This window comes from Microcaecilia unicolor, chromosome 11 (genome assembly GCF_901765095.1).
Source record: "Microcaecilia unicolor chromosome 11, aMicUni1.1, whole genome shotgun sequence".
NCBI classification, from domain to species: domain Eukaryota; kingdom Metazoa; phylum Chordata; class Amphibia; order Gymnophiona; family Siphonopidae; genus Microcaecilia; species Microcaecilia unicolor.
This window is the reverse complement of record NC_044041.1, coordinates 103535327-103561193: the sequence shown is the minus strand read 5'-3', so window position 1 is coordinate 103561193 and position 25867 is coordinate 103535327. Positions and strand designations below refer to the sequence as shown.

General features: G+C 48.0%; 8 protein-coding genes and 1 pseudogene across 8 annotated transcripts; 4 read left to right on the top strand and 5 right to left on the bottom strand.

Moving 5' to 3' along the window:
* Nucleotides 1-213: 213 nt before the first annotated feature.
* Nucleotides 214-826, top strand: LOC115480957 (annotated as a pseudogene).
* A 632-nt stretch (nucleotides 827-1458) lies between these two features.
* Nucleotides 1459-1863, bottom strand: LOC115480956 (histone H3-like). The gene has a single exon (XM_030219941.1). The coding sequence runs from the start codon at nucleotides 1861-1863 to the stop codon at nucleotides 1459-1461; it is 405 nt and encodes a 134-aa protein (XP_030075801.1).
* A 10368-nt stretch (nucleotides 1864-12231) lies between these two features.
* Nucleotides 12232-12646, bottom strand: LOC115479612 (histone H2B type 2-E). The gene has a single exon (XM_030217636.1). The coding sequence runs from the start codon at nucleotides 12610-12612 to the stop codon at nucleotides 12232-12234; it is 381 nt and encodes a 126-aa protein (XP_030073496.1). The 5' UTR covers nucleotides 12613-12646.
* Nucleotides 12647-12960: 314 nt separating this feature from the next.
* Nucleotides 12961-13405, top strand: LOC115479610 (histone H2A type 1-E-like). Its single transcript, XM_030217633.1, has one exon. The coding sequence runs from the start codon at nucleotides 12961-12963 to the stop codon at nucleotides 13351-13353; it is 393 nt and encodes a 130-aa protein (XP_030073493.1). The 3' UTR covers nucleotides 13354-13405.
* A 3820-nt stretch (nucleotides 13406-17225) lies between these two features.
* LOC115479611 (histone H2A type 1-E-like) lies at nucleotides 17226-17618 on the bottom strand. The gene has a single exon (XM_030217634.1). The coding sequence runs from the start codon at nucleotides 17616-17618 to the stop codon at nucleotides 17226-17228; it is 393 nt and encodes a 130-aa protein (XP_030073494.1).
* A 347-nt stretch (nucleotides 17619-17965) lies between these two features.
* LOC115479613 (histone H2B type 2-E) lies at nucleotides 17966-18411 on the top strand. Its single transcript, XM_030217637.1, has one exon. The coding sequence runs from the start codon at nucleotides 17967-17969 to the stop codon at nucleotides 18345-18347; it is 381 nt and encodes a 126-aa protein (XP_030073497.1). The 5' UTR covers nucleotide 17966; the 3' UTR covers nucleotides 18348-18411.
* Nucleotides 18412-18610: 199 nt separating this feature from the next.
* Nucleotides 18611-18922, bottom strand: LOC115479615 (histone H4). Its single transcript, XM_030217639.1, has one exon. The coding sequence runs from the start codon at nucleotides 18920-18922 to the stop codon at nucleotides 18611-18613; it is 312 nt and encodes a 103-aa protein (XP_030073499.1).
* A 4636-nt stretch (nucleotides 18923-23558) lies between these two features.
* LOC115479609 (histone H3-like) lies at nucleotides 23559-24067 on the top strand. Its single transcript, XM_030217632.1, is given in 2 exon segments — nucleotides 23559-23798; nucleotides 23800-24067. Coding segments are annotated over 2 exon segments (411 nt in total). The 5' UTR covers nucleotides 23559-23594; the 3' UTR covers nucleotides 24007-24067.
* A 427-nt stretch (nucleotides 24068-24494) lies between these two features.
* LOC115480167 (histone H1-like) lies at nucleotides 24495-25182 on the bottom strand. Its single transcript, XM_030218652.1, has one exon. It carries the CDS (start codon nucleotides 25177-25179, stop codon nucleotides 24565-24567), a length of 615 nt encoding a protein of 204 aa, XP_030074512.1. The 5' UTR covers nucleotides 25180-25182; the 3' UTR covers nucleotides 24495-24564.
* Between the last annotated feature and the right edge of the window lie 685 nt (nucleotides 25183-25867).

Sequence of the window (25867 nt, the reverse complement as noted above, 5' to 3'; positions counted from 1 at the left end):
AGGGCTAGAAGAGCCGTAGACTAGAGTCTGTAGAAAGCAGGCATTGAGTGGGCAGCCAATCAGAGGGCGGCTGCTACTATAAATAAGAGGAAGAGCGGGCCGGGGCGGTTCTAGTTCAGCAAGTGAAGTGAAGGAAACGCGGAGCTTTAGTAATTTGCTTTTTCTCTGCACTAGAAGTCCGACTGACTCCTTTGTTGTTAAAAAGGGAGAAGAATGGCAGAAACGGCTCCAGCGGCTGCACCACCAACGGCGGCTCCTCCAGGCGCGGCCAAGAAAAAGGCGAAGAAGCCGACTGGAGCGGCGAAAGCGCGCAAGTCATCATCGGGCCCCAGCGTCTCAGAGCTGATCGTTGAAGGCCGTGTCAGCTTCAAAGGAGCGCAGTGGCATGTCCCTGGCTGCCCTGAAGAAGGCTCTGGCGGCGTCGGGCTACGACGTGGAGAAGAACAATAGTCGCTTGAAGCTGGCGGTCAAGAGCCTGGTGAGCAAGGGCAGCCTCCTGCAGACCAAGGGCAGCGGAGCTTCGGGCTCCTTCAAACTGAACAAGAAGCAGCCGGAGAGCAAGAAGAAGAGCGCTCCCAAAAGCAAGAAACCGGCCGTGAAGAAGCCGAAAAGGCGGCATCGGCGGGAGTGAAAAAGAGTCCGAAGAGAGCCAAGAAACCGTCAGCAGCCGCTACCAAGAAAGTAGCCAAGAGCCCCAAAAAGCCCAAAGCGGTTTAAAGCCAAGAAAGTAGCTAAAAGCCCGGCTAAAGCAGTGAAACCGAAGGTGAAAAAAGTCCAGCAAAGGCTGCGAAACCCAAAGCCAAAAGGCCGGAAAGGGGGCGCCTAAGAAAAAGTGAAGCTTTCAAAATTTGTTCATTCTCATATAAACCCAAAGGCTCTTTTCAGAGCCACTACCACACAGATCAAAGAAAGAGTAAGATGAGTTTGGTTCTTATTAAATGACATGGAAAAGCCTGCTTCTGCAGTTATGTATTATAGAAGCCAGAGCTTCACCAAAGGATAGGCGTAGCCGCCAGCAAGTTGGTTTAATTCAGCAGAAGCAGGTACGCTCTGAATAAAAGTTGCACTCCTTTGGCCTTTTCTGGGCGCAAAAAAAAAAATCCCCATTGCTACAATTCAGCAGACGAGAATAGAGCAAGGGAACACGGGTGTTTCAATAATGCAGCCTAAACAGCGGTTTGGGGGGGGGGGGGGGGGGCGTTACCACGATTCAGTAGACGAGAAGAGGCCAAGGGAGGGAGCAGGGCTTGTTCAATACTGTAGTTGGGAGGGGGTGGGGGAAGAGAGCGGTGAAGAGAGATTGCAAGATGCTGCCTACAATCCTTAAGCCTTCAACAGCCTGGAAATCGGGAGCTAAGTAGTAACCATAGAGCAGACTGACTCGTCAGCTCTTTTTGTGTAGGGATGTGGTGGCTCTTAAAAGAGAATTTTGGTTGTGTAGCTGGAGCATAATGCTTTTTAAGCCCTCTCGCCACGAATGGCCAGCTGGATATCTTTGGGCATGATGGTGACTCTCTTGGCGTGGATAGCGCACAGATTGGTATCCTCGAAGAGCCCCACCAGGTAAGCCTCGCTAGCCTCCTGCAGGGCCATGACAGCCGAGCTCTGGAAGCGCAAGTCGGTCTTGAAATCTTGCGCGATCTCTCGCACCAGGCGTTGGAAGGGCAGCTTGCGAATAAGTAACTCAGTAGACTTTTGGTAGCGGCGGATTTCCCGCAGCGCTACAGTACCCGGTCGATAGCGATGAGGCTTCTTCACACCGCCTGTGGCTGGGGCGCTTTTACGAGCGGCCTTGGTCGCCAACTGCTTACGAGGAGCTTTTCCTCCAGTAGACTTACGGGCAGTCTGCTTAGTACGGGCCATGCTGGCCACAAGCTCTTCTTAGTTCTCTTCTGCTTTCAAAAGATACCACTGGGTAAAGCGCCAGAACAGAAAAGATACCAATCAACGCCCCGTTCTGCTCTTTTATGGTTGCTCCATGGCTGCTGATAGGCTCCGAGAACCGTTAATGAAGGAATGAAAAGCCCGCCCTGTGGCGTGATTGGTGCTTTACATAGAGGCGCATCTCTTTCTCTTGCTAGAAAATGGCCGCCTTCGTAGAACACGGCTCGAAACCGTGGTTTGAGTTCACGTTTGGTATCCATTTTGTTTTTAGTGAACCTGATAAAAAAAAGTGTCTTACTTAGTTTTGGAGGGGGTGGGGGTTCGTTTTTGTTTCATATTCTCCACATTCTTAGATTAACATTTTGAAATCTTGTAAACGAATAAGTAGACCGAACCCGAGGTTTAAAATTCCCCCCTGTGCAGTGATCGGAAAGAAACTCTTCTTAGTTACCAGCCAATCCCGGGGACCAACAAATGTTCAAATGTCTTGGGATGCTGCTGTTAAGTATGCTTACCAAAGGGATTTTTCTCATTTTTGGTCGTGGCCGGGAGGTGGTTGCACCTGGACATAAAAATGAAGTCTTGATAACTATCTTACTCTCTACAGCAGTGTTAGAAGAGGGAATTGGTCTATAAAATCTGCAAAAGTAATGTTGCGGCCTGCCGCTTGGGGTACCTCTCCAATCAAGGCATCATGGCATTCAGCCTGGTGGGGGTGGGGGCCCTGGTGAATAGCTCAAGGTTTTTGCTGGCCTCCTTGCCTTTGTGTTGGTTTTCTTGGGCAAACGGCAAGGGGGTGCGGGGCTCCGCATGTGGCACACAGGTGCTTGAATTTGCAGTCGTGAATGTTGCAGGTGCCTTTGTGTACTTCCAACAGACCTCTCGAGAAAGCGTGGTAGGCCTCCCATGCCTGTTCCCTGCCATGGGTGCTTTGTGCTGGGGGGCATGCCTCGGTGCGTTGTGGGGTCGTGTGAGGACATTCCGCAGCCACAAGCCGCCGTCGTCTATCCCAAGCCTTCCTAGGGTTTGCCTCCATCTTGTCCCTAAAGTGCTCGTCATATGCTAACCAGGCATAACCCTCGTGTTCACGGTAGATGATTAAAACTGTTTCTAGGTAACAGAGCATGGGGTCCATTTGATCACGCTGCTTCCTGTATACGATGCTCATCATGCGTGCATAGGATATTACACAGCACGCAAGGTTCCGTGGGAGCTCTCTGGTGTGGTCTGGTAACAGGTCGCCCCTTTTTGCTCGCTTCTTCGCATGTCGCCTGCGTCCGTCCTCTACCAGCTTGAAAATGTCGAAATACCTCCGACGCATGACCTTTTTTCGAAGGGACTTGGGAACTCTCTGCCATAGCCGCTCTGTGGGGACACCGTGGGTGAGCGCGTTAGTGTCTCCGGTAGGGGAGACAGAGGAAGAAGATGAAGAAAACGAGGAAGAAGAGGAGGAGGAGTCAGAAGACGATGTGGAACTGGAGCGACCAGATCGCCTACGTTTCTTACCTTTCTTCCTCCGTTTGACCTCCCGGTGCTTCCGTGTTGCTAAGTGGAGGTTGCTGTCTCCATCAGATAGGGTGCGGCCCCTGGGAGTCACTCCGGGGGCCATCTGGTGGCTGCTTGATGTCCCCGCTACTTCCTGCACCGCCTCGCGGCCCGGTGTGCGCCGGGGGTCGTGTCGTACCATACGGGCGTCATCAGTCATGGGTCTGCAGTGGGGTGAAGCTGTAGGTCCATGTGCCACCTTGTCTCCCTCAGACTGGGTAGCTGTCGTTGGGAGTCCGCGATGAGGTGCATGTCCACAGGGGGCAAAGCAAGCAGGAGGTGACCTGCAATGGTCGTCCCCGTGACAGGCGTGAAGCTGGGTGGTATCCACAGTGGTGTCGGAGCCTGCAGTACGACGGTGATCTACTCCGTCTAGGACGGGAGCGGGATCGTTGGCTCCTGGGCCGCTCGGCTGATCTGTGATTCCCTGTGTTGCTCCTGGATCTGCTGGATCTTGCACCCTGAAGCAGGCGGGGGGTCTGAACTTGGGGATGCTGATCGGTACGCCGAGACCCATCTGAACTGCTGTTGGAGAAGGACCATCTTCTGCGCCGTGTCCCCCCCCCCCCCCCCCCCCCCCCGTCTGCCTGGAGATGTCAAGGCTGAAGCAGCATTGTCCGTGCTGTGCAGGTCAGGCAGTTCTGGGAAGGATAGCTCCGCAGGTTGTAGTGGCAAAGCAGGCGCGGATGCACGTGGCAGGGGCAGGTCAGCTAAATCAATGTATCTCTCCGGGTGCCTCCGGCGTCTCGTTGATATGCGGGGAGATGTGACTGCTGCCTCGGGTAGTCCCTCCTCTGCCCGACTTGGGGGTGGCTGAGTAGCTTGCACACGTCGAGGCATGGTGCAATGAAAAGTCTGAGGGCTCCTCTAAAGAAAGTCCAGAAAAGTCTGAGGGCTCCTCTAAAGAAAGTCCAACAGCAATGCGCAATGCCCGTCGACTAAACACTCGAACAAAACAAAACTAAACAAAAAACGCGAGTCTAAGGTCTAGCACGGGCGCAAAAAGCCAGACACTCAAAAGGAAAAGAAAACCTCTTACTTGCCGACCTGCCACGGGGCTCAGTTGAAAACGAAAGTAAAATTCTTTACTTGCTGAGCTGCAAGGAAAAGAAAACCTTTTTCCTGCCAATCTGCCACGGGGCTCAGCTGAAAACGAAAGTAAAATTTTTTACTTGCTGAGCTGCAAGGAAAGAAAACCTTTTTCCTGCCGATCTGCCACGGGGCTCAGCTGAAAACGAAAGTAAAATTCTTTACTTGCTGAGCTGCTGCGATCGTAGTCTGCTGGTCTCACTCCCGGTGCCTTCACTGCACGTGGGGAAACAAAGAACAAAGATGCTGTACGCCCATGTACCGAACAAAAAGAAAAACTTGTGTACCGCCTGCTTCAAAAGACCCGCTCAGGCCCCCTCGGCAGTCTTTTAACCTATGTCTGGAGCCCACCCGCTGTGACCCCGCTACGTCACCTGGGATGGCGGGGAAGCCGGAAGCGGGGGGCGATTCGGACCAGGGGGCAAGCATGCGGCAGCCGCCATGTTATGTCCGGCTGCTCCGCATTCGCTTCGCTTGCCTCCTTAAAGTTGTGCACAGAAACCGTGTTTTTACGAAGTATACTTGGCATGCACCCTACTTTATTTGCACTGGCCCCATTCAGCTTTTGGCAAAAACTAGCCTTTGGTCCAGCAGAAGCCAAGCCTGCCTTATCTTCCCCTGATACCCCTTTTTTCTGGGCTGAGCTCTAAAACAGATAGGGAAGGCTCTACAAGCAAAATTCACAGAAAGGGACTTTGCTGGATAGCAAGTCAAGGATGTTAGACAGTAGGTATGACCCTATCTAGCCCATTATATGGGCTGAAGCCAGTAGGTGGAGATTGCCACCATTTTCGCTTCCCCGAAACAATAGCAAAAGATTACCAGAAATAAGGGGCTTCCTATATGTAGATATGTAATTTTTTATTTCATGATATTTATACAGTGCTTTTTTTGTAGAAAAAAAGGTGCCGGTACTCATTATGGGCGGGGTCACCACATATGGCTCCACCCCTGATAGCCACACCCACATTAACCACACCCCCTATACCAGCCATGGCGCATATAAACAGACATCATTGAAAATATTATAGTACTATAGGAGAAAAAATAACGTGATTTTTTTCATTATAAATAATCTCTGTAAACTCTTACAGCTCCAGTATACCCAGTGCAAAATAAGACAGCCAATGTAAATTCTCAAATTGGACATAATTACAAACACTAAAATGAAAATAAAATGATTTTTTTCTACCTTTGTCTGGTGACTGTTTTTCTTTCCATATTGGTCCCAGTCTGTGATTCTGCTTTCTTTTCTTTTCGCTTAACTCTTCTGTGCCATTTGTCATTTTTGTCTCCTTTTTCTTTGCTTTCTTCAATATTTTTCAGGCTCTCTCTCTGTCCAGATTTAATTCATTCTTACTATCCATTCTTTAATTTCCTTCATCTACCTGTGGCTTTTCATCTTTTCCTCACCCTTGTTCTCCCCATGCCCCTTCCTCTTATTCGCCAGTCTTTCTCAATTCCCCTTTTCCATCCAGCAGTTCTGCTTTCTCTCCCCATCCTTCCAGTGTCTCCCCTATTTCTTTCTGCATTCTTCCATCCAGCATCTTCCCTCTCTCTCTCCCCAGCCTTCCATCTGTTTTCCCCCTCTCTCTCCCCAATCCTTCCATCTGTTTTTCCCTCTCTCCCCAATCCTTCCATCTGTTTTTCCCTCTCTCCCCATCCTTCCATCTGTTTTCCCCTCTCTCCCCAATCCTTCCCTCTGTTGTTTTCCCTTTCTCTCTCTCCCCAATCCTTCCCTGTTTTCCCTCTCTCTCTATCCCCATCCTTCCATCTGTTTTCCCTCTCTCTCCCCAATCCTTCCCTGTTGTTTTCCCTCTTTCTCTCCCTCCCCAATCCTTCCCTCTGTTGTTTTCCCTCTCTCTCCCCAATCCTTCCCTCTGTTGTTTTCCCTCTCTCTCCCAAATCCTTCCCTCTGTTGTTTTCCCTCTTTCTCTCTTTCCCCAATCCTTCCCTCTGTTGGTTTCCCTCTTTCCCTCTCTCCCCAATCCTTCCCTCTGTTGGTTTCCCTCTTTCCCCAATCCTTCCCTCTGTTGGTTTCCCTCTTTCTCTCTCTCCCCAATCCTTCCCTCTATTGTTTTCCCTCTCTCTCCCCCCAATCCTTCCCTCTATTGTTTTCCCTCTCTCTCCCCAATCCTTCCCTCTGTTGGTTTCCCTCTTTCTCTCTCTCCCCAATCCTTCCCTCTGTTGTTTTCCCTTTGTCTCTCTCCCCAATCCTTCCCTCTGTTGTTTTCCCTCTTTCTCTCTCTCCCCAATCCTTCCCTCTGTTGTTTTCCCTCTCTCTCTCTCTCCCAAATCCTTCCCTCTGTTGTTTTCCCTCTTTCCCCAATCCTTCCCTCTGTTGGTTTCCCTCTTTCTCTCTCTCCCCAATCCTTCCCTCTGTTGGTTTCCCTCTCCCTGCCATGTTTGGCGCGAAGACGTAAAGGAATCACTATCATGGCTTTGTAAAAGGAGTCCTAAATTTGGCATGAAGTTATGAAATCAGCTGTGACTTGGATTGTGAAGCAAAGTCAGCCACTGCAAAAGAACACTCTGGTTTTTAGTTTCAGTTTTCATTAGCTGTGGTTGTGATTCCATGTGTCCCAATGAAAGGAGAGTTTTGTTTTACTTCCATTTCATTTCAGTATATTCCATCTTTATAATACCAGGCATCCCAAGGTAGATTACAACAACTGTTAAGATGAACCCATCAGTAAACAGGATATCCTCAATGACATTTCGCATCTGTATTGTATTGAACAGTATAGAAAAATGAGCACAAAATACAGAGTTTATAACTGCTGTTTCTACCAGCTACAATTGTGCTTTTTTTGTGCCGGTACGCAACGGTACGGCGTACCGGCACCTTTTTTTTTTTTGCTCCCCCCGCCCCGTGAGTCCATGTCCCGCACGCGGCACCAGCCCCTATTTCCGGCCGCTGCTGCTTCTCCTGTTGTTGAGCAGCAGCGGCCGCTACACAAAGAAAAAGAAGATTAAAAAAAAATTGAAACCTGGCTGAAACGCGGCACCCCGGCACTGTAGACAGCCATTAGGCATTGGCTGTTGCCCCGCAACCGCTCCTCCTCTTGCCTCTACGTCACTGCCCCTGGAGGAAGACCCCGGAGGAGCGCAGTGACGTAGAGGCAAGAGGAGGAGCGGCTGCGGGGCAACAGCCAATGCCTAATGGCTGTCTACAGTGCCGGGGTGCCGCGTTTCAGCCAGGTTTGAAGTTATTTTTAAAATCTTTTTCTTTGTGTAGCGGCCGCTGCTGCTCAACAGGAGAAGCAGCAGCGGCCGGAAATGGGGGCTGGCACTGCGTGCGGGACATGGACTCACGGGGCGGGGGGAGCAAAAAAAAAAAAGGTGCCGGTACGCCGTACCGTTGCGTACCGGCACAAAAAAAGCACAATTGTAGCTGGTAGAAACAGCAGTTATAAACTCTGTATTTTGTGCTCATTTTTCTATACTGTTCAATACAATACAGATGCGAAATGTCATTGAGGATATCCTGTTTACTGATGGGTTCATCTTAACAGTTGTTGTAATCTACCTTGGGATGCCTGGTATTATAAAGATGGAATATACTGAAATGAAATGGAAGTAAAACAAAACTCTCCTTTCATTGGGACACATGGAATCACAACCACAGCTAATGAAAACTGAAACTAAAAACCAGAGTGTTCTTTTGCAGTGGCTGACTTTGCTTCACAATCCAAGTCACAGCTGATTTCATAACTTCATGCCAAATTTAGGACTCCTTTTACAAAGCCATGATAGTGATTCCTTTACGTTAAATGTGACGAAGACCATAGGAATGAAGTGGGCTTCGTCACATTTCTGCCCTGGAATCACTAGTGTGGCTTTGAGAATGGAGCCCTGAAATTCCTGCTACAATTTTGTATCAAAGCAATGATTTGGAGCACTCTATTTAACAAATAAACTATTGTGTGAGATTAAACCTGCATTACTTAAAAATAAGTACAACCCCACCACCCGACAAGAATACAAAGAATAGCCCCACCCACCCTGGACTACCTTACAATCTCAGGTGGTATAGTCAGGGCAGGAGCGATTTTCCAGCTCCAGTAGACATTTTGAGTGCAGAGTCAGAATGGGCAGGAGTAAATGGGGATGACCCCTTCCCCAACAACACCCTTAGACTACCAGGGATTGTAAAATAGACCAAAGGGGCTTACAGATAACGGAGGGGGAGGATGAAGGGAGACAATCGGGACAAAGCATATATTTCCGGTCAGAACTGAAATTAACCAAAAATTAAAATAACACCTTAATTTGAATCCCTTGTCTCATTCACACCCCTGATGTAGCTCCTCCATAGACTCTTGTTTATCACTTTCATATACTCTTAGATCTTCTTGTTCACAACCCACTGCCCTTGGAATATCTTGTCATTCTCTTCTTATCTCCGTCCTGTCCTCATTTATAGGTGCCCCATATCCTCCAGAGCCCCAACCGCGACCTTTCACAGACACACTACCTCTCCTAGCCCGACCATGCTGTTTCTCTATTCCTCCCCTTTTATGCACTGCTGCAATGTAGCACAATATCCCACCCGTTGCACCTTGCCGGGACCACGGTAATAAACAAGCAAGGCAGATGCGTGAGACTGTGGCTCTCTACCTGCTGCTACTACCGTTTCCTGCACCTGTCTCGCTTCCTTTGAGGTAAACCTCAGGGGCCTGCACAGTAAGCTGTAGCGGCAAGCAGAGACCAGCGGTACCTCACCTCAGCCTTGCTCATTTATTAGCGCAGACCCGGCGAGGTACAATAAGTGAAATGGGAAATCTGGAATAAGGGGAGAAAGAGAGTAATATTAGATTGAGGAGGGTGAGGGAGAGATAGACAGTGCAATACTGATGGGGAAACACTAGATGTGCTGGAGAGCAAGAGACAGAGGGACAGTACTGCACAGTAGGAGGGACAGAGGTGTATTTCTGGATGCGGTGGAATAGATTGGCATATGCTATTCTAAATGATTGAGTTGTGGGGGGGGGGGGGGGGGGACGAAAACAGAGACATGAGCATTGCTGCATGCCAGAGGTTGAGAAACAGGTAATGTTGGATGGGCTGGCGAGAGGCTGCAGAGAGAGGAAATACTGCATAGGAGGGGAAGGGGGCAATGTTACCTGAGGAAAGAGAGATAGGCAGTATCAATGCTGAATGGTGGGGAGAATAGAGAGGGGCAGGGAAGAAGACAGGGTCAGGGGAATCTCCATTGAAAAAAAGAGACAGATAAATAGGTAATGCTAGTTGATGGGGATGGGGTGGGGGAGGGAAGGAGAGGGAATATATTGCATGGGGGGGGGGGGGTGAGAGAGAAAGAGAGATAGGGCAATGCTTGATGTGCGGAGAGAGAGGGCAATACCGAATGGTGCACTATTCAGCATTGCTACTTCATATCTCTCTTTATCCTTCATGGAGGATAGGAGCAGCACAAGGCCTCTACTGCATTTTGATCCCCCTTCTCCAGTGGGGCTTGGGGTGAAATGTCCTGCCTTTGTGCCCAATTGGGTGGCAGAAGGTGAAGAGGATTGTGGCAGAGGCAGTAGCAGGAAAAGAGATGAAAGGAAATGTTTAAAGAAAGGCTTAAATGTGATGAAGGATTTGTCTTCAGGTAGAGGCTTATGGAGTTGGTTCCATATAAGCGTTGCCAGGAAATAAAAAACACTCTGCTGTGTAGTAGCAAGCCATACCAACGATGGGGATGGAAGAACAAGGTGGTGGTCATTGAGAGGGTCAGTACTGCAGAGGGAACAGTTAAGGAAGCCAAATAACTGGGGGAGTAATCACAAAAAGTCCTGAAAGAAGAAGAAGCTGGTACTGTAATCAAAAGACAATGGATAACCAAAGCAGACCAGCAAATAGGGAAGGGACACACTCAAATTTACAGGCACCTCATAAAAAACATAAGAATAGCCACACTGGGTCAGACTAATCATCCATCTAGCCCAGTTTCCTGTTTCCAGTGGTATGCAATCTAGGTCACAAGTATCTGGCAGAAACCCAAATAGTAGCCTCATTCCATGAGACCAGTTCCGGGGCTTGCAGTGGCTTCGCCATGTCTGTCTCAATACTAAACTATGGACTTTTCCTCCAAAAGTTGTCCAAACCTTTTTTAAACCCAGATATCTAGATTTGCAAGTAGGTGAACATTAAGGCCTGTGGTTTACTGCACACAATACTGGTTGTGCTCTAAATCCAGAGTGACATTAGAGATATGCTTTCTTGGATTGCTGCACCCCCAGTTGCAGAGTCCTCTTGGCATTTAAATCCTGGCCTCCCTGCTCTGTGGAGTGTCTTTTGTGAGGCAAATTTGATATGATTGGCATTACCAATTTTTATTCCACATTTTTCCTGAAAGCAGATAATAGTCTGCTAATACCACATTTGAGAATGCTGGAAAAATAAATCAGTTTAAAGCAGCAATGGGAAAAACAAGTAGAGAACAACAAAAGAAGTTTTCGTATGGAATGAGTGGAGACTGAGGAAGGGCAGGTTAGATGGTACTTTATATGTCCCTACTCGTCCTCATATTCAATGTAAATATCCTTCACGAGGCTTCTAATATAACAACATTTTATGTGAACGGTATGTACACATAAAATAGACATACGGCATTGGATCAGTTAAGTTCATTTCTCTTCTTCTCACATGAAACCTTGAAGAAGTTGAAGAATGAACAAAGAGTCGGAGGCACGAATTGTGGGGGAGGGGAGGATTCAGCAGTCCCGCCTTTGTTTCAGGATCCAGTTCTCCATAAGGTCCGCTTCACCTCTATATTAGTGGCAGTTAGAAGTCTCTGCTTGTTATTTCTGTAGAGCTTTTCAGTTTGCACTTTGCGAGCTTAAAATGTCTGGTCGTGGTAAAGGTGGGAAGGGTTTAGGGAAAGGGTGCTAAGCGCCATAGAAAGGTGTTACGCGATAACATCCAAGGGATCACTAAGCCCGCTATCCGGCGCTTGGCTCGCCGAGGCGGAGTCAAGCGTATCTCCGGCCTCATCTACGAAGAGACTCGTGGGGTGCTGAAGGTTTTCTTGGAGAATGTTATCCGAGACGCCGTCACCTATACTGAGCACGCCAAGAGAAAGACAGTAACAGCTATGGATACCGTGGTGTATGCCCTGAAGCGCCAGGGCCGTACCCTGTATGGTTTCGGAGGCTAAAGGACCTGACTCTTATTTGAATCTATCCAACCAACCCAAAGGCTCTTTAAGAGCCACCCACACATTCAGTAACAGAGCTGTGATGTTAGCTTTTTCTTTAAAAGCTGTTATATTCAGAGTGGGGTGTGGGAAAGTAAAAAACTCCTTTCCTCTTCAGCAATAAGGTAAAGGAGTAGTGCTAGTGTTAGCTTTTTCTTAATTTTGTCCGTATGTATGTTGAATAATTTTAGAACACAGTTACGATTTCATGTGTAGCCAGTTCTGAGGCCTAAAGGGGAAAGTTTGTTATATTTGTGGTGTGTGGGAAATATATCTTTTTTTTGCTCTATAATAAAAGCTGTTAGAGAGTGGGGTGTGGGAAAGATATGTTTGGAAAGTGAAAAACTCGATCTCCTTTCCTCTTTAGCAATAAGGTAAAGGAGTAGTGCTAGTGTTGGGCCAGCTCTACTCGGTCGTGCAGCAAAATTTTAGCGCTTTAGATAGAGTAAATTGGGTGGCTCTGAAAAGAGCCTTTGGGTTGTGTGTGCGGAAGCTGTAGGCTGAGCCCGCCATTACTTGGAGCTGGTGTACTTGGTGACGGCCTTGGTACCCTCGGACACGGCGTGCTTGGCCAGCTCACCAGGTAGCAGCAGACGCACTGCGGTTTGAATTTCCCTGGAAGTGATGGTAGACCGCTTGTTATAGTGAGCCAGGCGGGAGGCTTCTCCAGCGATGCGCTCAAAGATGTCATTCACGAAGGAATTCATGATATTCATGGCTTTGGATGAAATGCCGGTGTCGGGATGAACCTGCTTCAGCACTTTATACACATAGATAGCATAGCTCTCCTTCCTGCTTCTCTTGCGCTTTTTCCCGTCCTTTTTCTGGGTCTTGCTAACGGCTTTCTTCGATCCCTTTTTGGGCGCGGGAGCAGATTTGGCTGGTTCAGGCATGACCACAAGCTCAGCAAAGCCGCTATCTAAAATGGACAAAGCACAGAATCGATCGTACTAGTGGAAAAGCTTGTTCGGATGGCAATTTATAGGGTCCCCATTCAAATTGCTGGCGCTGAGTTTCTCTCCTTGCTTTTTGGTCTAGACCAATGAAACGTCATCAGACCGCCTGGCAGCCCTGGGATTGGCCTATTTGCCTGCCCATTATGATAATAGCGGAGACAGGCAGGTTTCAGGACGGTCGGTTCTTAACCAATCGCGAAGGAGTGTAAGAAACAGTGGTAGAGAGTATAAAATGGTTCGATCTGTGAAAGCTTCAGCTATTTTTTCTAAAAACAACTGATCGAAATGTCTGGACGTGGCAAGCAAGGGGGTAAAGCTCGGGCTAAGGCTAAGACTCGCTCGTCCCGAGCGGGGCTGCAGTTCCCCGTGGGGCGTGTGCACAGACTGCTGCGGAAAGGTAATTACGCTGAGCGTGTGGGCGCCGGCGCCCCAGTCTATCTGGCGGCAGTGCTGGAATATCTGACCGCCGAGATCCTCGAACTGGCTGGTAATGCTGCGCGCGATAACAAGAAGACCCGCATCATCCCCAGGCACTTGCAGCTGGCCATCCGCAACGACGAAGAGCTGAACAAACTGCTTGGGAGAGTCACTATCGCGCAAGGCGGCGTGCTGCCCAACATCCAGGCGGTGCTTCTGCCTAAGAAAACCGAGAGTCACAAGGCGGCCAAGAGCAAGTAAAGCTGTCCCGCAGAGAGGACGAAACCAGGAACCCAAAAGGCTCTTTTCAGAGCCACCTACTTTTTCTCGTAAAGAGCCAGATTTCAGCGGAGTATCGCCTTAAAATAAAATAAGGAATCCTTTATTAAGTGTTTCTCTAGGTTAGGTATTACCCTTAGAGGCTGGTGATAATAGCCCTGAGTACCTGACTAGGGGGAAAAGAAATCAATGATTTGAGAACACACGGAGTTTAAAAAAAAAAAAGGTATGCCGGGAGTTCTGAGACGACCAGTGAAGACAGAAAAATTGAAATAAAAGCTCCTAATACAGAGCAGCAGCTTTTGGAGAGGTCTCCTCCGCTCTAACCTAACTCCAGGCAGCAGTTTTAAGGTCTCGACCTGGAAAGATTTTCTGACCAATCCCTGCACAGGGCGGCCTTTTCAAACTTTGCCACTTTTTCGCTCTGCATATATGAAACAGCCGCTATTCGAGGGTGTTGCCAGCTTGAACGATACTATCCCATCCCTGACACATGCTACTCTTCCAGTTGCCTGGGCAAGCGAGGTCTTAAGCCGGATACCTCCGCATCCACCTAGGCTGTTGTCAGAGATAAAGAGATGCTCACACCGCCCCAATCCACCCCCATCGACTGCGGGTCCCAGACTGGCCAATCGCCCTTATTCTACGCTCTTGTGTTTGTTTGGTTAAAGTCTCAGAATTTTGAAAGAACAGCCTCATCACTGCTTTTACTATATTCTCTCGAAAGAAATGCCAAGAAGAACATCGATGGAGTTAGACAGATTGGATCGGAGGCTCTAAATGTGTCAGCAGATTCCTGGCCCTATTCGGCTTCAGTTACGCTGGGATAAATTCCTCTTTATTGATGAACCTAAGCTTTCCAGCTGGTTCTTTATCATTAGAAACCATATATCCAACCACCCCTGTAGGAAATTGATGTACCATTTAGATCTTTGCTGTGGAATTAAAGAATTTGTCCCGATTTTGGAGGCTCTTGGTGCATTTTTTGTTTTTTGGACTGTGCCTTGTGCTTTGAAACCTCTCTGTGCTGTTTTGTCAGCAATATAAGAAACATCTTTGAGGTTTTGGACAGAGCGACACTAATAGTTTCTTTTGGTTCTGAATGAGTTTTAAATGCCTAGAGTACCTTTTATGGACTCCTCTAATGAAGTGTCCTTGCCGTAATGGATCAATTTCCTAGACATAACCTTTTTGTTTTGTTTTTAAATAAACACACACAAAAAAGGTTTATTAGATGAAATGAGTCAGAGCCAGAACTCTCCACCACAAAAGAAAAAAAAAAGGAAAGAAATTGAAAATAGACAGAGCCTTAAATGTGAAAAACCACAAATGAGTGTCTCACATTCTAGCAGCAAAGGGTGGAGTCCTCAGACCTGAATTCAAATATAGGCAGCTAACCGCGTACCAAATTTTGAAGAGCGAAAATACTAGTGCTAAACTGTACGGCTTTAGCACCATGTTTTATGACCTTGGGTGGGGAGGAGATGGGGGGATACATTTATCTCCCTACTGATCTATGGTCTGTCCTGTTTGTGCTGGCACTTTAAAGTCCCACCTAGGACTCATACATAATTTGCAAATCCTCTCCTCGTCGCACAGAAAGGCAGTTCACGGGAGATGCAGGGTTTACTGGACTCACCAAGGATAGTCCTTTCCTTATAAAGATTATGGAGGACCAGCAGGTAAACGCTTTTCAGTCTGGTCGCATCAAGGACAGTCACTTTTCTCAATAGCGACCAAGGGTACCTCTATTTTGTGTCTCAGGTACACAACGGAATGCTCTTCTCCTTATCGGTTTGTTTGCCCAAGTGCACTTCTAATGGCATAATCTCAGCTGCAAGTGTGTATCACATGAGTTTTAAGATGAAGTTCAGCATTAGCCAGTACTGGAGCAGTCACCAATGCAGGTCTTTGGAACTGAAAAGAGCGCTTTACCTTCTGGTGACCAAGAAATGGTGTTGAATAGCCTCTTCTTAGTCAGGGATTTGGCTATTACATAATTCTGGGGGGTCAAACCTCCAATTATGGTCTGCTGTCTCCATAAGAGAGAATTTGTCAGTAAACAAGACAAAGACCCATAGCAGATTGCTACTGGACGACCTGACAGTTCATCAGCCTAGATGGTTCATTGAAAGCTCTTTGTCTGATGCACATCATTAGTCTACACAATCGTGGTTACTACTACTTTTTGTGCGAAGAAGAATTACCGGAAAAATAACTTATTTATTTACCTTTTCATGCACTTCTCATTGAAAGCTCTTTGTCTACACAATCGTGGTTACTACTACCTTTTGTGGGAAGAAGAATTATGGGGAAATATCTCATTTATTTACCTTTTCATGCACTTCTCAGTCTCGGCAAACCCTCAATGAGCTGTATAATTAAATGCTTTGTGATTGTCCAAATCTACATTATGAACCAGTGGCGTAGCCAGACAGCCAGTTTTGGGTGGGCCTGAGCCCAAAGTGGGTGGGCACAAAATTTTCTCTGCTCCACCCTACCTCCACCTCAAAATATAAATACTTTAGCTAATGAGGATCCTCAAGCTCAGTCAGCTGAAGACTTTCTCTGAAGGTGGCCAGAACTCTCTTTTACCAAGCTTGGCAGGCAGCAGCAATGACACTAAGCCACTGATGCCAGCACCCCACACATGCTTAGCTGTCGATGGCTCAAGGATGCTGTTGCCAGAGCTTGGTAGAAGGGAGTTCTGGCCGCCTTTGAATAGTAGCAACCCCAGCTACACTTAAAATATTATGACACAGACATTCATACACACTGGATTCTCAACTTGCCAGTCTTGAATTTCATAGCTCCACCTTGACAGCAAAAGTCCTGGAGCAGGCATTGGACCCCATGCCTGGTAATGGGTCTTGCGACCCACCATAATAAAACATATCTTGTACCTCCCTTATTGTTATCACTGGTAGCTCATGAGTCACAACCCCTATAAACTCGGGTGTCCACCCATTGTGACAACCCTAACCCCCCCCCCCCCCTCCCCACACACACACACACCCACACCCTTCCCATCAGTTCAGAAACCAGGCCCAGGACAAAAGGAGGGAGGGGGGGGGGGGTGGGCAAGCCTACTTCAAGGAGCTGAAAAGCCCTGATCCACAGAGTGGGCTGCTTAAGTATTCTTGCCCCACAGCCCACCCCTCAAGGACACGTGCCCAATGGGGTCAAGAGGGTCTGGCGAGAATTGGCATTTGACCTAAAATTCCGGAGGCTGGCTGGATCACAGAAGATCAAATTACATGATTTTCCAATGCAAGTTTTCTCTCACTATGCTATATCTTTTAATCCCTTGATCAGAGTAATTAGGCAATTCTGCACACAGTTTGAAATGTCATCACATGTACATTCGTTCTCTGGATTCTCTCTCTCTCTCTCACTCACACACACAGCTGTTTCATATATGCAGAGCGAAAAAGTGGCAAAGTTTGAAAAGGCCGCCCTGTGCAGGGATTGGTCAGAAAATCTTTCCAGGTCGAGATCTTAAAAATGCTGGGAGTTAGGAGAGCGCGGAGGGGACCTGTCCAAAAGCTGTATTAGGAGCTTTTATTTCAAATTTTCTGTCTTCACTGGTCGTCTCAGAACTCCCGGCATACCTTTTTTTTTTTAAACTCCGTGTGTTCTCAAATCATTGATTTCTTTTCCCCCTAGTCAGGTACTCAGGGCTATTATCACCAGCCTCTAAGGGGAATACCTAACCTAGAGAAACACTTAATAAAGGATTCCTTATTTTATTTTAAGGCGATACTCCGCTGAAATCTGGCTCTTTACGAGAAAAAGTAGGTGGCTCTGAAAAGAGCCTTTTGGGTTCCTGGTTTCGTCCTCTCTGCGGGACAGCTTTACTTGCTCTTGGCCGTCTTGTGACTCTCGGTTTTCTTAGGCAGAAGCACCGCCTGGATGTTGGGCAGGACGCCGCCCTGCGCGATGGTGACTCTCCCCAGCAGTTTGTTCAGCTCTTCGTCGTTGCGGATGGCCAGCTGCAAGTGCCTGGGGATGATGCGGGTCTTCTTGTTATCGCGCGCAGCATTACCAGCCAGTTCGAGGATCTCGGCGGTCAGATATTCCAGCACTGCCGCCAGATAGACTGGGGCGCCGGCGCCCACACGCTCAGCGTAATTACCTTTCCGCAGCAGTCTGTGCACACGCCCCACGGGGAACTGCAGCCCCGCTCGGGACGAGCGAGTCTTAGCCTTGGCCCGAGCTTTACCCCCTTGCTTGCCACGTCCAGACATTTCGATCAGTTGTTTTTAGAAAAAATAGCTGAAGCTTTCACAGATCGAACCGCTTTTATACTCTCTACCACTGTTTCTTACACTCCTTCGCGATTGGTTAAGAACCGACCGTCCTGAAACCTGCCTGTCTCCGCTATTATCATAATGGGCAGGCAAATAGGCCAATCCCAGGGCTGCCAGGCGGTCTGATGACGTTTCATTGGTCTAGACCAAAAAGCAAGGAGAGAAACTCAGCGCCAGCAATTTGAATGGGGACCCTATAAATTGCCGTCCGAATAAGCTTTTCCACTACTAGTACGATTCTTTGCTTTGTCTATTTTAGATAGCGACTTTGCTGAGCTTGTGGCCATGCCTGAACCAGCCAAATCTGCTCCCGCGCCCAAAAAGGGATCGAAGAAAGCAGTTAGCAAGACCCAGAAAAAGGACGGCAAAAAGCGCAAGAGAAGCAGGAAGGAGAGCTATGCTATCTATGTGTATAAAGTGCTGAAGCAGGTTCATCCCGACACCGGCATTTCATCCAAAGCTATGAACATCATGAATTCATTCGTGAATGACATCTTTGAGCGCATCGCTGGAGAAGCCTCCCGCCTGGCTCACTATAACAAGCGGTCTACCATCACTTCCAGGGAAATTCAAACCGCAGTGCGTCTGCTGCTACCTGGTGAGCTGGCCAAGCACGCCGTGTCCGAGGGTACCAAGGCCGTCACCAAGTACACCAGCTCCAAGTAATGGCGGGCTCAGCCTACAGCTTCCGCACACACAACCCAAAGGCTCTTTTCAGAGCCACCCAACTTGCTCCACCTAAAGTGCTAAAATTTTGCTGCACGAGTAGGGCTGGCCCAACACTACCACAACTACCGTGTTCTAAAATTCTTCATACATACGGACAAAATAAAGATAAAGCTAATATCACAGCTCTGTTATTGAAAGTGTGGGTGGCTCTTAAAAGAGCCTTTGAGTTGGTTGGATAGATTCAAATAAGGATCGGTCCTTTAGCCTCCGAAACCATACAGGGTACGGCCCTGGCGCTTCAGGGCATACACCACATCCATAGCTGTTACTGTCTTTCTCTTGGCGTGCTCAGTATAGGTGACGGCGTCTCTGATAACATTCTCCAAGAAAACCTTCAGCACCCCACGAGTCTCTTCGTAGATGAGACCGGAGATACGCTTGACTCCGCCTCGGCGAGCCAAGCGCCGGATAGCGGGCTTTGTGATCCCCTGGATGTTATCGCGTAACACCTTTCTATGGCGCTTAGCGCCCCCTTTCCCTAAACCCTTCCCACCTTTACCACGACCGGACATTTTTAGCCTGTAAAGTGAAAAGCTCTACAGAATAACGAAAAGAGAGACGTCCAACTAATATAGACGTTAAGCGGACCTTATGGAGAACTGGATTCTGAAACAAAAGCGGGACTGCTGAATCCTCCCCTCCCCCACAATTCGTTCCTCCCACTCGGTGTTCATTCTTCAACTTTTATAAGGTTTCATGTGAAAGGAAGAGAAATGAACTTAACTGATCCTATGCGGGATGTATATTTTATGTGTACATACCTTTCACATAAAATGTTGCTATATTGGAAGCCTCGTGAAGGATATTTACATGGGATATGAGGAGGAGTAGGGACATATAAAGTACCATCTAACCTGCCCTTCCCCAGTCTCCACTCATTCCATACTAAAACTTCTTTTGTTGTTCTCTACTTGTTTTTCCCATTGCTGCTTTAAACTGATTTATTTTTCCAGTATTCTCAAATGTGGTATTAGCAGACTATTTATCTGCTTTCAGGAAAAATGTGGAACAAAAATTGGTAATACCAATCATATCAAATTTGCTTCACAAAGGACACTCCAGAGAGCAGGGAGGCCACGATTTAAATTCCAAGACGACTCTGCAACTGGGGGTGCAGCAATGCAAGAAAGCATAACTCTAATGTCACGTCCGGATTTAGAGCACAACCAGTATTGTGTGCAGTAAACCACAGGCCTTAATGTTCACCTACTTGCAAATCTAGATATCTGGGTTTAAAAAAGGTTTGGACAACTTTTGGAGGAAAAGTCCATAGTCTGCTATAGAGACAGACATGGGGAAGCCACTGCAAGCCCTGGAACTGGTCTCATGGAATGATGCTACTATTTATGTTTCTGCCAGGTACTTGTGACCTGGATTGCTTACTGCTGGAAACAGGAAACTGGGCTAGATGGATGATTAGTCTGACCCAGTATGGCTATTCTTTTGTTTCTTATGAGGTGCCTGTAAATTTGAGTGTGTCTCTTCCCTATTTGCTGGTCTACTTTGGTTATCCATTGTCTTTTGATTACAGTACAAGCTTCTTCTACTTTCAGGACTTTTCGTGATTACTCCCCCAGTTATTTGGCTTCCTTAACAGTTCCCTCTACAGTACTGACCCTCTCAATGACCACCACCTTGTTCTTCCATCCCCATCCTTGGTACGGATTGCTACTACACAGCAGAGTGTTTTTTTTATTTCCTGGCAACGCTTATATGGAACCAACTCCATAAGCCTCTACCTGAAGACAAATCCATCACATTTAAGCCTTTCTTTAAAATTTTCCTTTCATCTCTTTTCCTGCCACTGCCTCTATCCTCTTCACCTTCTGCCACCCAATTGGGCACAAAGGCAGGACATTTCACCCCAAGCCGCACTGGAGAAGGGGGATCAAAATGCGGTAGAGGCCTTGTGCTGCTCCTATCCTCCATGAAGGGTAAAGAGAGATAGGAAGTAGCAATGCTGACTAGTGCACCATTCGGTATTGCCCTCTCTCTTTACTCTCCCTCCGCACATCAAGCATTGCCCTAGCTCTCTTTTTCTCTCACCCCCCCCCCCCAATGAAATATTTCTTCCCCCACCCCGCCAACTAGTATTTCCTATTATCTGTCTCTTTTTCCCTGGAGAGACCCCTGACCCTGTCTTCTTCCCTTCCACTCCCTACTCTCCCCACTATTCAGCATTGATACTGCCTATCTCTTTCACCAGGTAACATTGCCCCCTCCCCCTCCTATGCAGTATTTCCTCTCTCTGCAGTCTCTCCCCAGCCCATCCAACATTACCTGTTTCTCATCCTCTGGCATGCAGCAGTGCTCATGTCTCTGTTTTCGTCCCCCCCCCCCCCCCCCCCATAACTCAATCATTTAGAATTGCATATGCCAATCTATTCCACCTCATCCAGAAATACACCTCTGTCCCTCCTACTGTGCAGTACTGTCCCTCTGTCTCTTGCTCTCCAGCACATCTAGTGTTTCCCCATCAGTATTGCACTGTCTATCTCTCCCTCACCCTCCTCAATCTAATATTACTCTCTTTCTCCCCTTAGTCCAGAATTCCTATTTCACTTATTGTACCTCCCCGGGTCTGCGCTAATAAATGTGCAAGGCTGAGGTGAGGTACTGCTTTTCTTTGCTTGCCGCTACTGCTTCCTGTGCAGGCCCCTGAGGCAGTGGCGTAGCCACAGGTGGGCTTGGGTGGGCCAGGGCCCACCCATTTATGGTTTAGTGGTAATTGGTGGGAATCCCAAGCTCCACCAGCTGAAGATTTCCCCCTGATGGTAACGAAAACGCTACTCTCCACAATCCCGGCACCTGTGCATGCTCAGTTTTCAGTGCATTCTTGCTGCCAATGTGGAAAGAAGCTTTTTCACACCAGCTGAGATTTTTTTTTTTTTTTGGGGGGGGGGGGGGGGGAGAACACTTGGTGCCCATCTAATTCTTGCCTAGGCCCACCCAAAATCTGTTGCTGGCTATGCCCCTGCCTGAGGTTTACCTCAAAGGAAGCGAGACAGGCACAGGAAACGGTAGTAGCAGCAGGTAGAGAGCCACAGTCTCATGCATCTGCTTTGCTTGTTTATTACCGTGGTCCCAGCAAGGTGCAACGGATGGGATATTGTGCTACATTGCAGCAGTGCATAAAAGGAGAGGAATAGAGAAACAGCATAGTTGGGCTAGGAGAGGTAGTGTGTCTGTGAAAGGTCGTGGTTGGGGCTCTGGAGGATACGGGGCACCTATAAATGAGGACAGGACGGAGATAAGAAGAGAATGACAAGATATTCCAAGGGCAGTGGGTTGTGAACAAGAAGATCAAAGAGTATATGGAAGTGATAAACAAGAGTCTATGGAGGAGCTTCATCAGGGGTGTGAATGAGACAAGGGATTCAAATTAAGGTGTTATTTTAATTTTTGGTTAATTTCAGTTCTGACCGGAAATGTATGCTTTGTCCTGATTATCTCCATCCATCACCCCCCCCCCCCCCCCGTTATCTGTAAGCCCCTTTTTTTACAATCCCTGGTAGTCTAAGGGTGTTGTTGGGGCAGGGGTCAACCCCATTTACTCCTGCCCATTCTGACTCTGCACTCAAAATGTCTACTGCAGCTAGAAAATCGCTCCTGCCCTGGCTATACCACCTGAGATTGTAAGTTAGTCCTGGGTGGGTGGGGCTATTCTTTGTATTCTTGTGGGGTGGTGGGGTTGTACTTATTTTTAATTAATGCAGGTTTAATCTCGCACAATAGTTTATTTGTTAAATAGAGTGCTCCAAATCATTGCTTTGATACAAAATTGTAGCAGGAAATTCAGGGCTCCATTCTCAAAGCCACACTAGTGATTCCAGGGCAGAAATGGTCTTCCTCGCATTTAACATACCAGAATCACTATCATGGCTTTGGTTTTTAGTTTCAGTTTTCATTAGCTGTGGTTGTGATTCCATCATGTGTCCCAGTGAAAGGAGAGTTTCATTTTACTTCCATTTCATTTCAATATATTCCATCTTTATAATACCAGGCTTCCCAAGGTAGATTACAACAACTGTTAAGATGAACCCATCAGTAAACAGGATATCCTCAATGACATTTCGCCATCTGTATTGTATTGAACAGTGTAGAAAAATGAGCACAAAATACAGAGTTTATAACTGCTGTTTCTACCAGCTACAATAATATCTTAAGCTGTGGTGATATAAATATCATGAAATAAAAAAATTAAATATCTACATATAGGAAGCCCCTTATTTCTAGTAATCGTTTGCTATTGTTTAGGGGAAGCGAAAATGGTGGCAATCTCCACCTACTGGCTTCAGCCCATATAATGGGCTAGATAGGGTCTGTGAATTTTGCTTGTAGAGCCTTCCCTATCTGTTTTAGAGCTGACCCCGGAAAAAAAAAAAAAGGTATCAGGGGAAGGCAAGGCAGGCTTTGCTTCTTGTGGTCCAAAGGCTAGTTTTTGCCAAAAGCTGAATGGGGCCAGTGCAAATAAAGTAGGGTGCATGCCAAGTATACTTGGTAAAAACACGGTTTCTGTGCACAACTTTTGCACATTTTAACAACCAATTCCCTCTTCTAACACTGTTGTAGCGAATAAGATAGTTGTCAAGACTTCATTTTTATGTCCAGGTGCAACCACCTCCCCGCCACGACCTAAAATAAGAAAAATCCCTTCGGTAAGCATACTTAACAGCAACATCCCAAGACGTTTGAACATTTCTTGGTCCCCGGGATTCAGGTTTGCGGCTGGTAACTGAGAAGAGATTCTTTCCGATCACTGCAAAGGGCGGGAATTTCAAACCTCGGGTTCGGCCTACTCATTCGTTTACAAGATTTCAAAATGGTTACCTTAATATAAGAATGTGGAGAATACGAAACAAAAACGACCCCCCCCCCCCCCAAAAAAAAAAAAAAAAAAAAACTAAGTAAGACGATCTTTTATCAGGTTCACTAAAAACAAAAAGCATACCAAACGTGAACCCAAACGGTTTCTGAGCCGTGTTCTAAAAGGGCGAGATGCACCACTAAGCAAAGCACCAATCCCGCTACAGGGCGGGCTTTTCATACCTTCATTAACGGTTCTCGGAGCCTATCAGCAGCCATGGAGCAACCTATAAAAGAGCAGAACGGTGCGATCTGCTTTTATACAGTGGTTGGTATCTTTTGAAAGCAGAAGAGTATTCAGAAGAGCTTGTGTCCAGCATGGCCCGTACTAAACAGACTGCCCGTAAGTCTACTGGAGGAAAAGCTCCTCGTAAGCAGTTGGCGACCAAGGCCGCTCGTAAAAGCGCCCCAGCCACAGGCGGTGTGAAGAAGCCTCATCGCTATCGACCGGGTACTGTAGCGCTGCGGGAAATCCGCCGCTACCAAAAGTCTACTGAGTTACTTATTCGCAAGCTGCCCTTCCCAACGCCTGGTGCGAGAGATCGCGCAAGACTTCAAGACCGACTTGCGTTTCCAGAGCTCGGCTGTCATGGCCCTGCAGGAGGCTAGCGAGGCTTACCTGGTGGGACTCTTCGAGGATACCAATCTGTGCGCTATCCACGCCAAGAGAGTCACCATCATGCCCAAAGATATCCAGCTGGCCCGTCGTATTCGTGGTGAGAGGGCTTAGAAAGCCATTATGCTCCAGCTACACAACCAAAAGGCTCTTTTAAGAGCCACCACATCCCTACACAAAAAGAGCTGACGAGTCAGTCTGCTCTATGGTTACTACTTAGCTCCCGATTTCCAGGCTGTTGAAGGCTTAAGGATTGTAGGCAGCATCTTGCAGTCTTTCTTCCCCGCTCTCTCCCCTCCTGCTAAGTACAGTATTTAAACAAGCCGTGCTCCTTCCCTTGGCCTGTTCTTGTCTCCTGAATTGTGGCAATGGCCTGCTCTCCCCCCCCCCAAACCGCTATTGAGGCTGATGCAGTATTGAAACCCTGGCTGTGATCCCTTGGCAATGTTTTTTTTTGTACAGAGAAAAGGCCAAAGGAACATAACTTTTATTCAGAGTACCTGCTTCTGCTGAATTAAACCAACTTGGGCTTCTATAACTGTGCAGAAGCAGGCTTTTCCAAGTCATTTAATAAGAACCAAACCAAACCTCTTACTCTTTCTTTGATCTGTGTGGTAGTGGCTCTGAAAAGAGCCTTTGGGTTTATATGAGAATGAACACATTTTGAAAGCTTCACTTTTTCTTAGGCGCCCCCTTTCCGGCCTTTTTGGGTTTCGCAGCCTTTGCTGGACTTTTTTTCACCTTCGGTTTCACTGCTTTAGTTTTAGCCGGGCTTTTAGCTACTTTCTTGGGTTTAACAGCTTTGGGCTTTTTGGGGCTCTTGGCTACTTTCTTGGTAGCGGCTGCTGACGGTTTCTTGGCTTTCTTCGGACTCTTTTTCACTCCCGCCGAAACCGCCTTTTTCGGCTTCTTCACAGCCGGTTTCTTGCTTTTGGGAGCGCTCTTTTTCTTGCTCTCTGGCTGCTTTTTGTTCAGTTTGAAGGAGCCCGAAGCTCCGCTGCCCTTGGTCTGCAGGAGGCTGCCCTTGCTCACCAGGCTCTTGACGGCCAGCTTCAAGCGACTATTGTTCTTCTCCACGTCGTAGCCCGACGCCGCCACAGCCTTCTTCAGGGCAGCCAGGGACATGCCGCTGCGCTCCTTTGAAGCTGACACGGCCTTCACGATCAGCTCGGAGACGCTGGGGCCCGATGACTTGCGCGCTTTCGCCGCTCCAGCCGGCTTCTTCACCTTTTTCTTGGCCGCGCCTGGAGCCGCAGTTGGTGCAGCCGCTGGAGCCGTTTCTGCCATTTTAACAACAAAATAAAGGAGTCGGACTTCTAGTGCAGAGAAAAAGCAAATTAGTAAAGCTCCGCGTTTCCTTCACTTGCCCTGGACGGTGGACCGCCGCCCCCAGGGTTGCCAGGTGGAAAATTTTTTTCCAGCCCACTGGAGCCCAAAAAAACAGCCCAAAAACCGCCCAAACACAACCCCGCCCCGGACACCACCCGCCCCCCGGCTCATCACCCCCGCCCCCGCCGTCATCAACCCCGCCCCGCCGTCACCGGCCCCGCCTCCCCGTCATCGGCCCCGCCTCTCACGTCTCGACCCCGCCTCCCCGTCATCGGCCCCGCCTCCCACGTCATCGGCCCGCCTCCCACGTCACTAACCCCGCCAAAACGTCATTACCCCCCACCCAAAAAGCGGTCATTAACCCCGCCCCCCCCGCGGCCAGAAAAAAACCGCCCGAAGCACAAAAACCAGCCCAAAAAAAAACCGCAACCCGCCGCGGGCAAAAATTTCCCGCGGCGGGTCGCGGAAAACCGCCCAATTGGGCGGTAAAACCGCCCACCTGGCAACACTGCTGGCCGCCCCGCTCTTCCTCTTATTTATAGTAGTAGCCGCCCTCTGATTGGCTGCCCACTCAATGCCTGCTTGTTACAGTCTACGGTTGGCTCTTCTAGCCCTGTGTTTCTTTAGCACCCGAAATTATGTTTTT

Bases quoted from the DNA above. Each gene is read 5' to 3' on its own strand.
- LOC115480956 (XM_030219941.1), bottom strand. From the start codon at position 1,863: ATGGCCCGTACTAAGCAGACTGCCCGTAAGTCTACTGGAGGAAAAGCT.
- LOC115479613 (XM_030217637.1), top strand. From the start codon at position 17,967: ATGCCTGAACCAGCCAAATCTGCTCCCGCGCCCAAAAAGGGATCGAAG.
- LOC115479615 (XM_030217639.1), bottom strand. From the start codon at position 18,922: ATGTCCGGTCGTGGTAAAGGTGGGAAGGGTTTAGGGAAAGGGGGCGCT.
- LOC115479610 (XM_030217633.1), top strand. From the start codon at position 12,961: ATGTCTGGACGTGGCAAGCAAGGGGGTAAAGCTCGGGCTAAGGCTAAG.
- LOC115480167 (XM_030218652.1), bottom strand. From the start codon at position 25,179: ATGGCAGAAACGGCTCCAGCGGCTGCACCAACTGCGGCTCCAGGCGCG.
- LOC115479611 (XM_030217634.1), bottom strand. From the start codon at position 17,618: ATGTCTGGACGTGGCAAGCAAGGGGGTAAAGCTCGGGCCAAGGCTAAG.
- LOC115479612 (XM_030217636.1), bottom strand. From the start codon at position 12,612: ATGCCTGAACCAGCCAAATCTGCTCCCGCGCCCAAAAAGGGATCGAAG.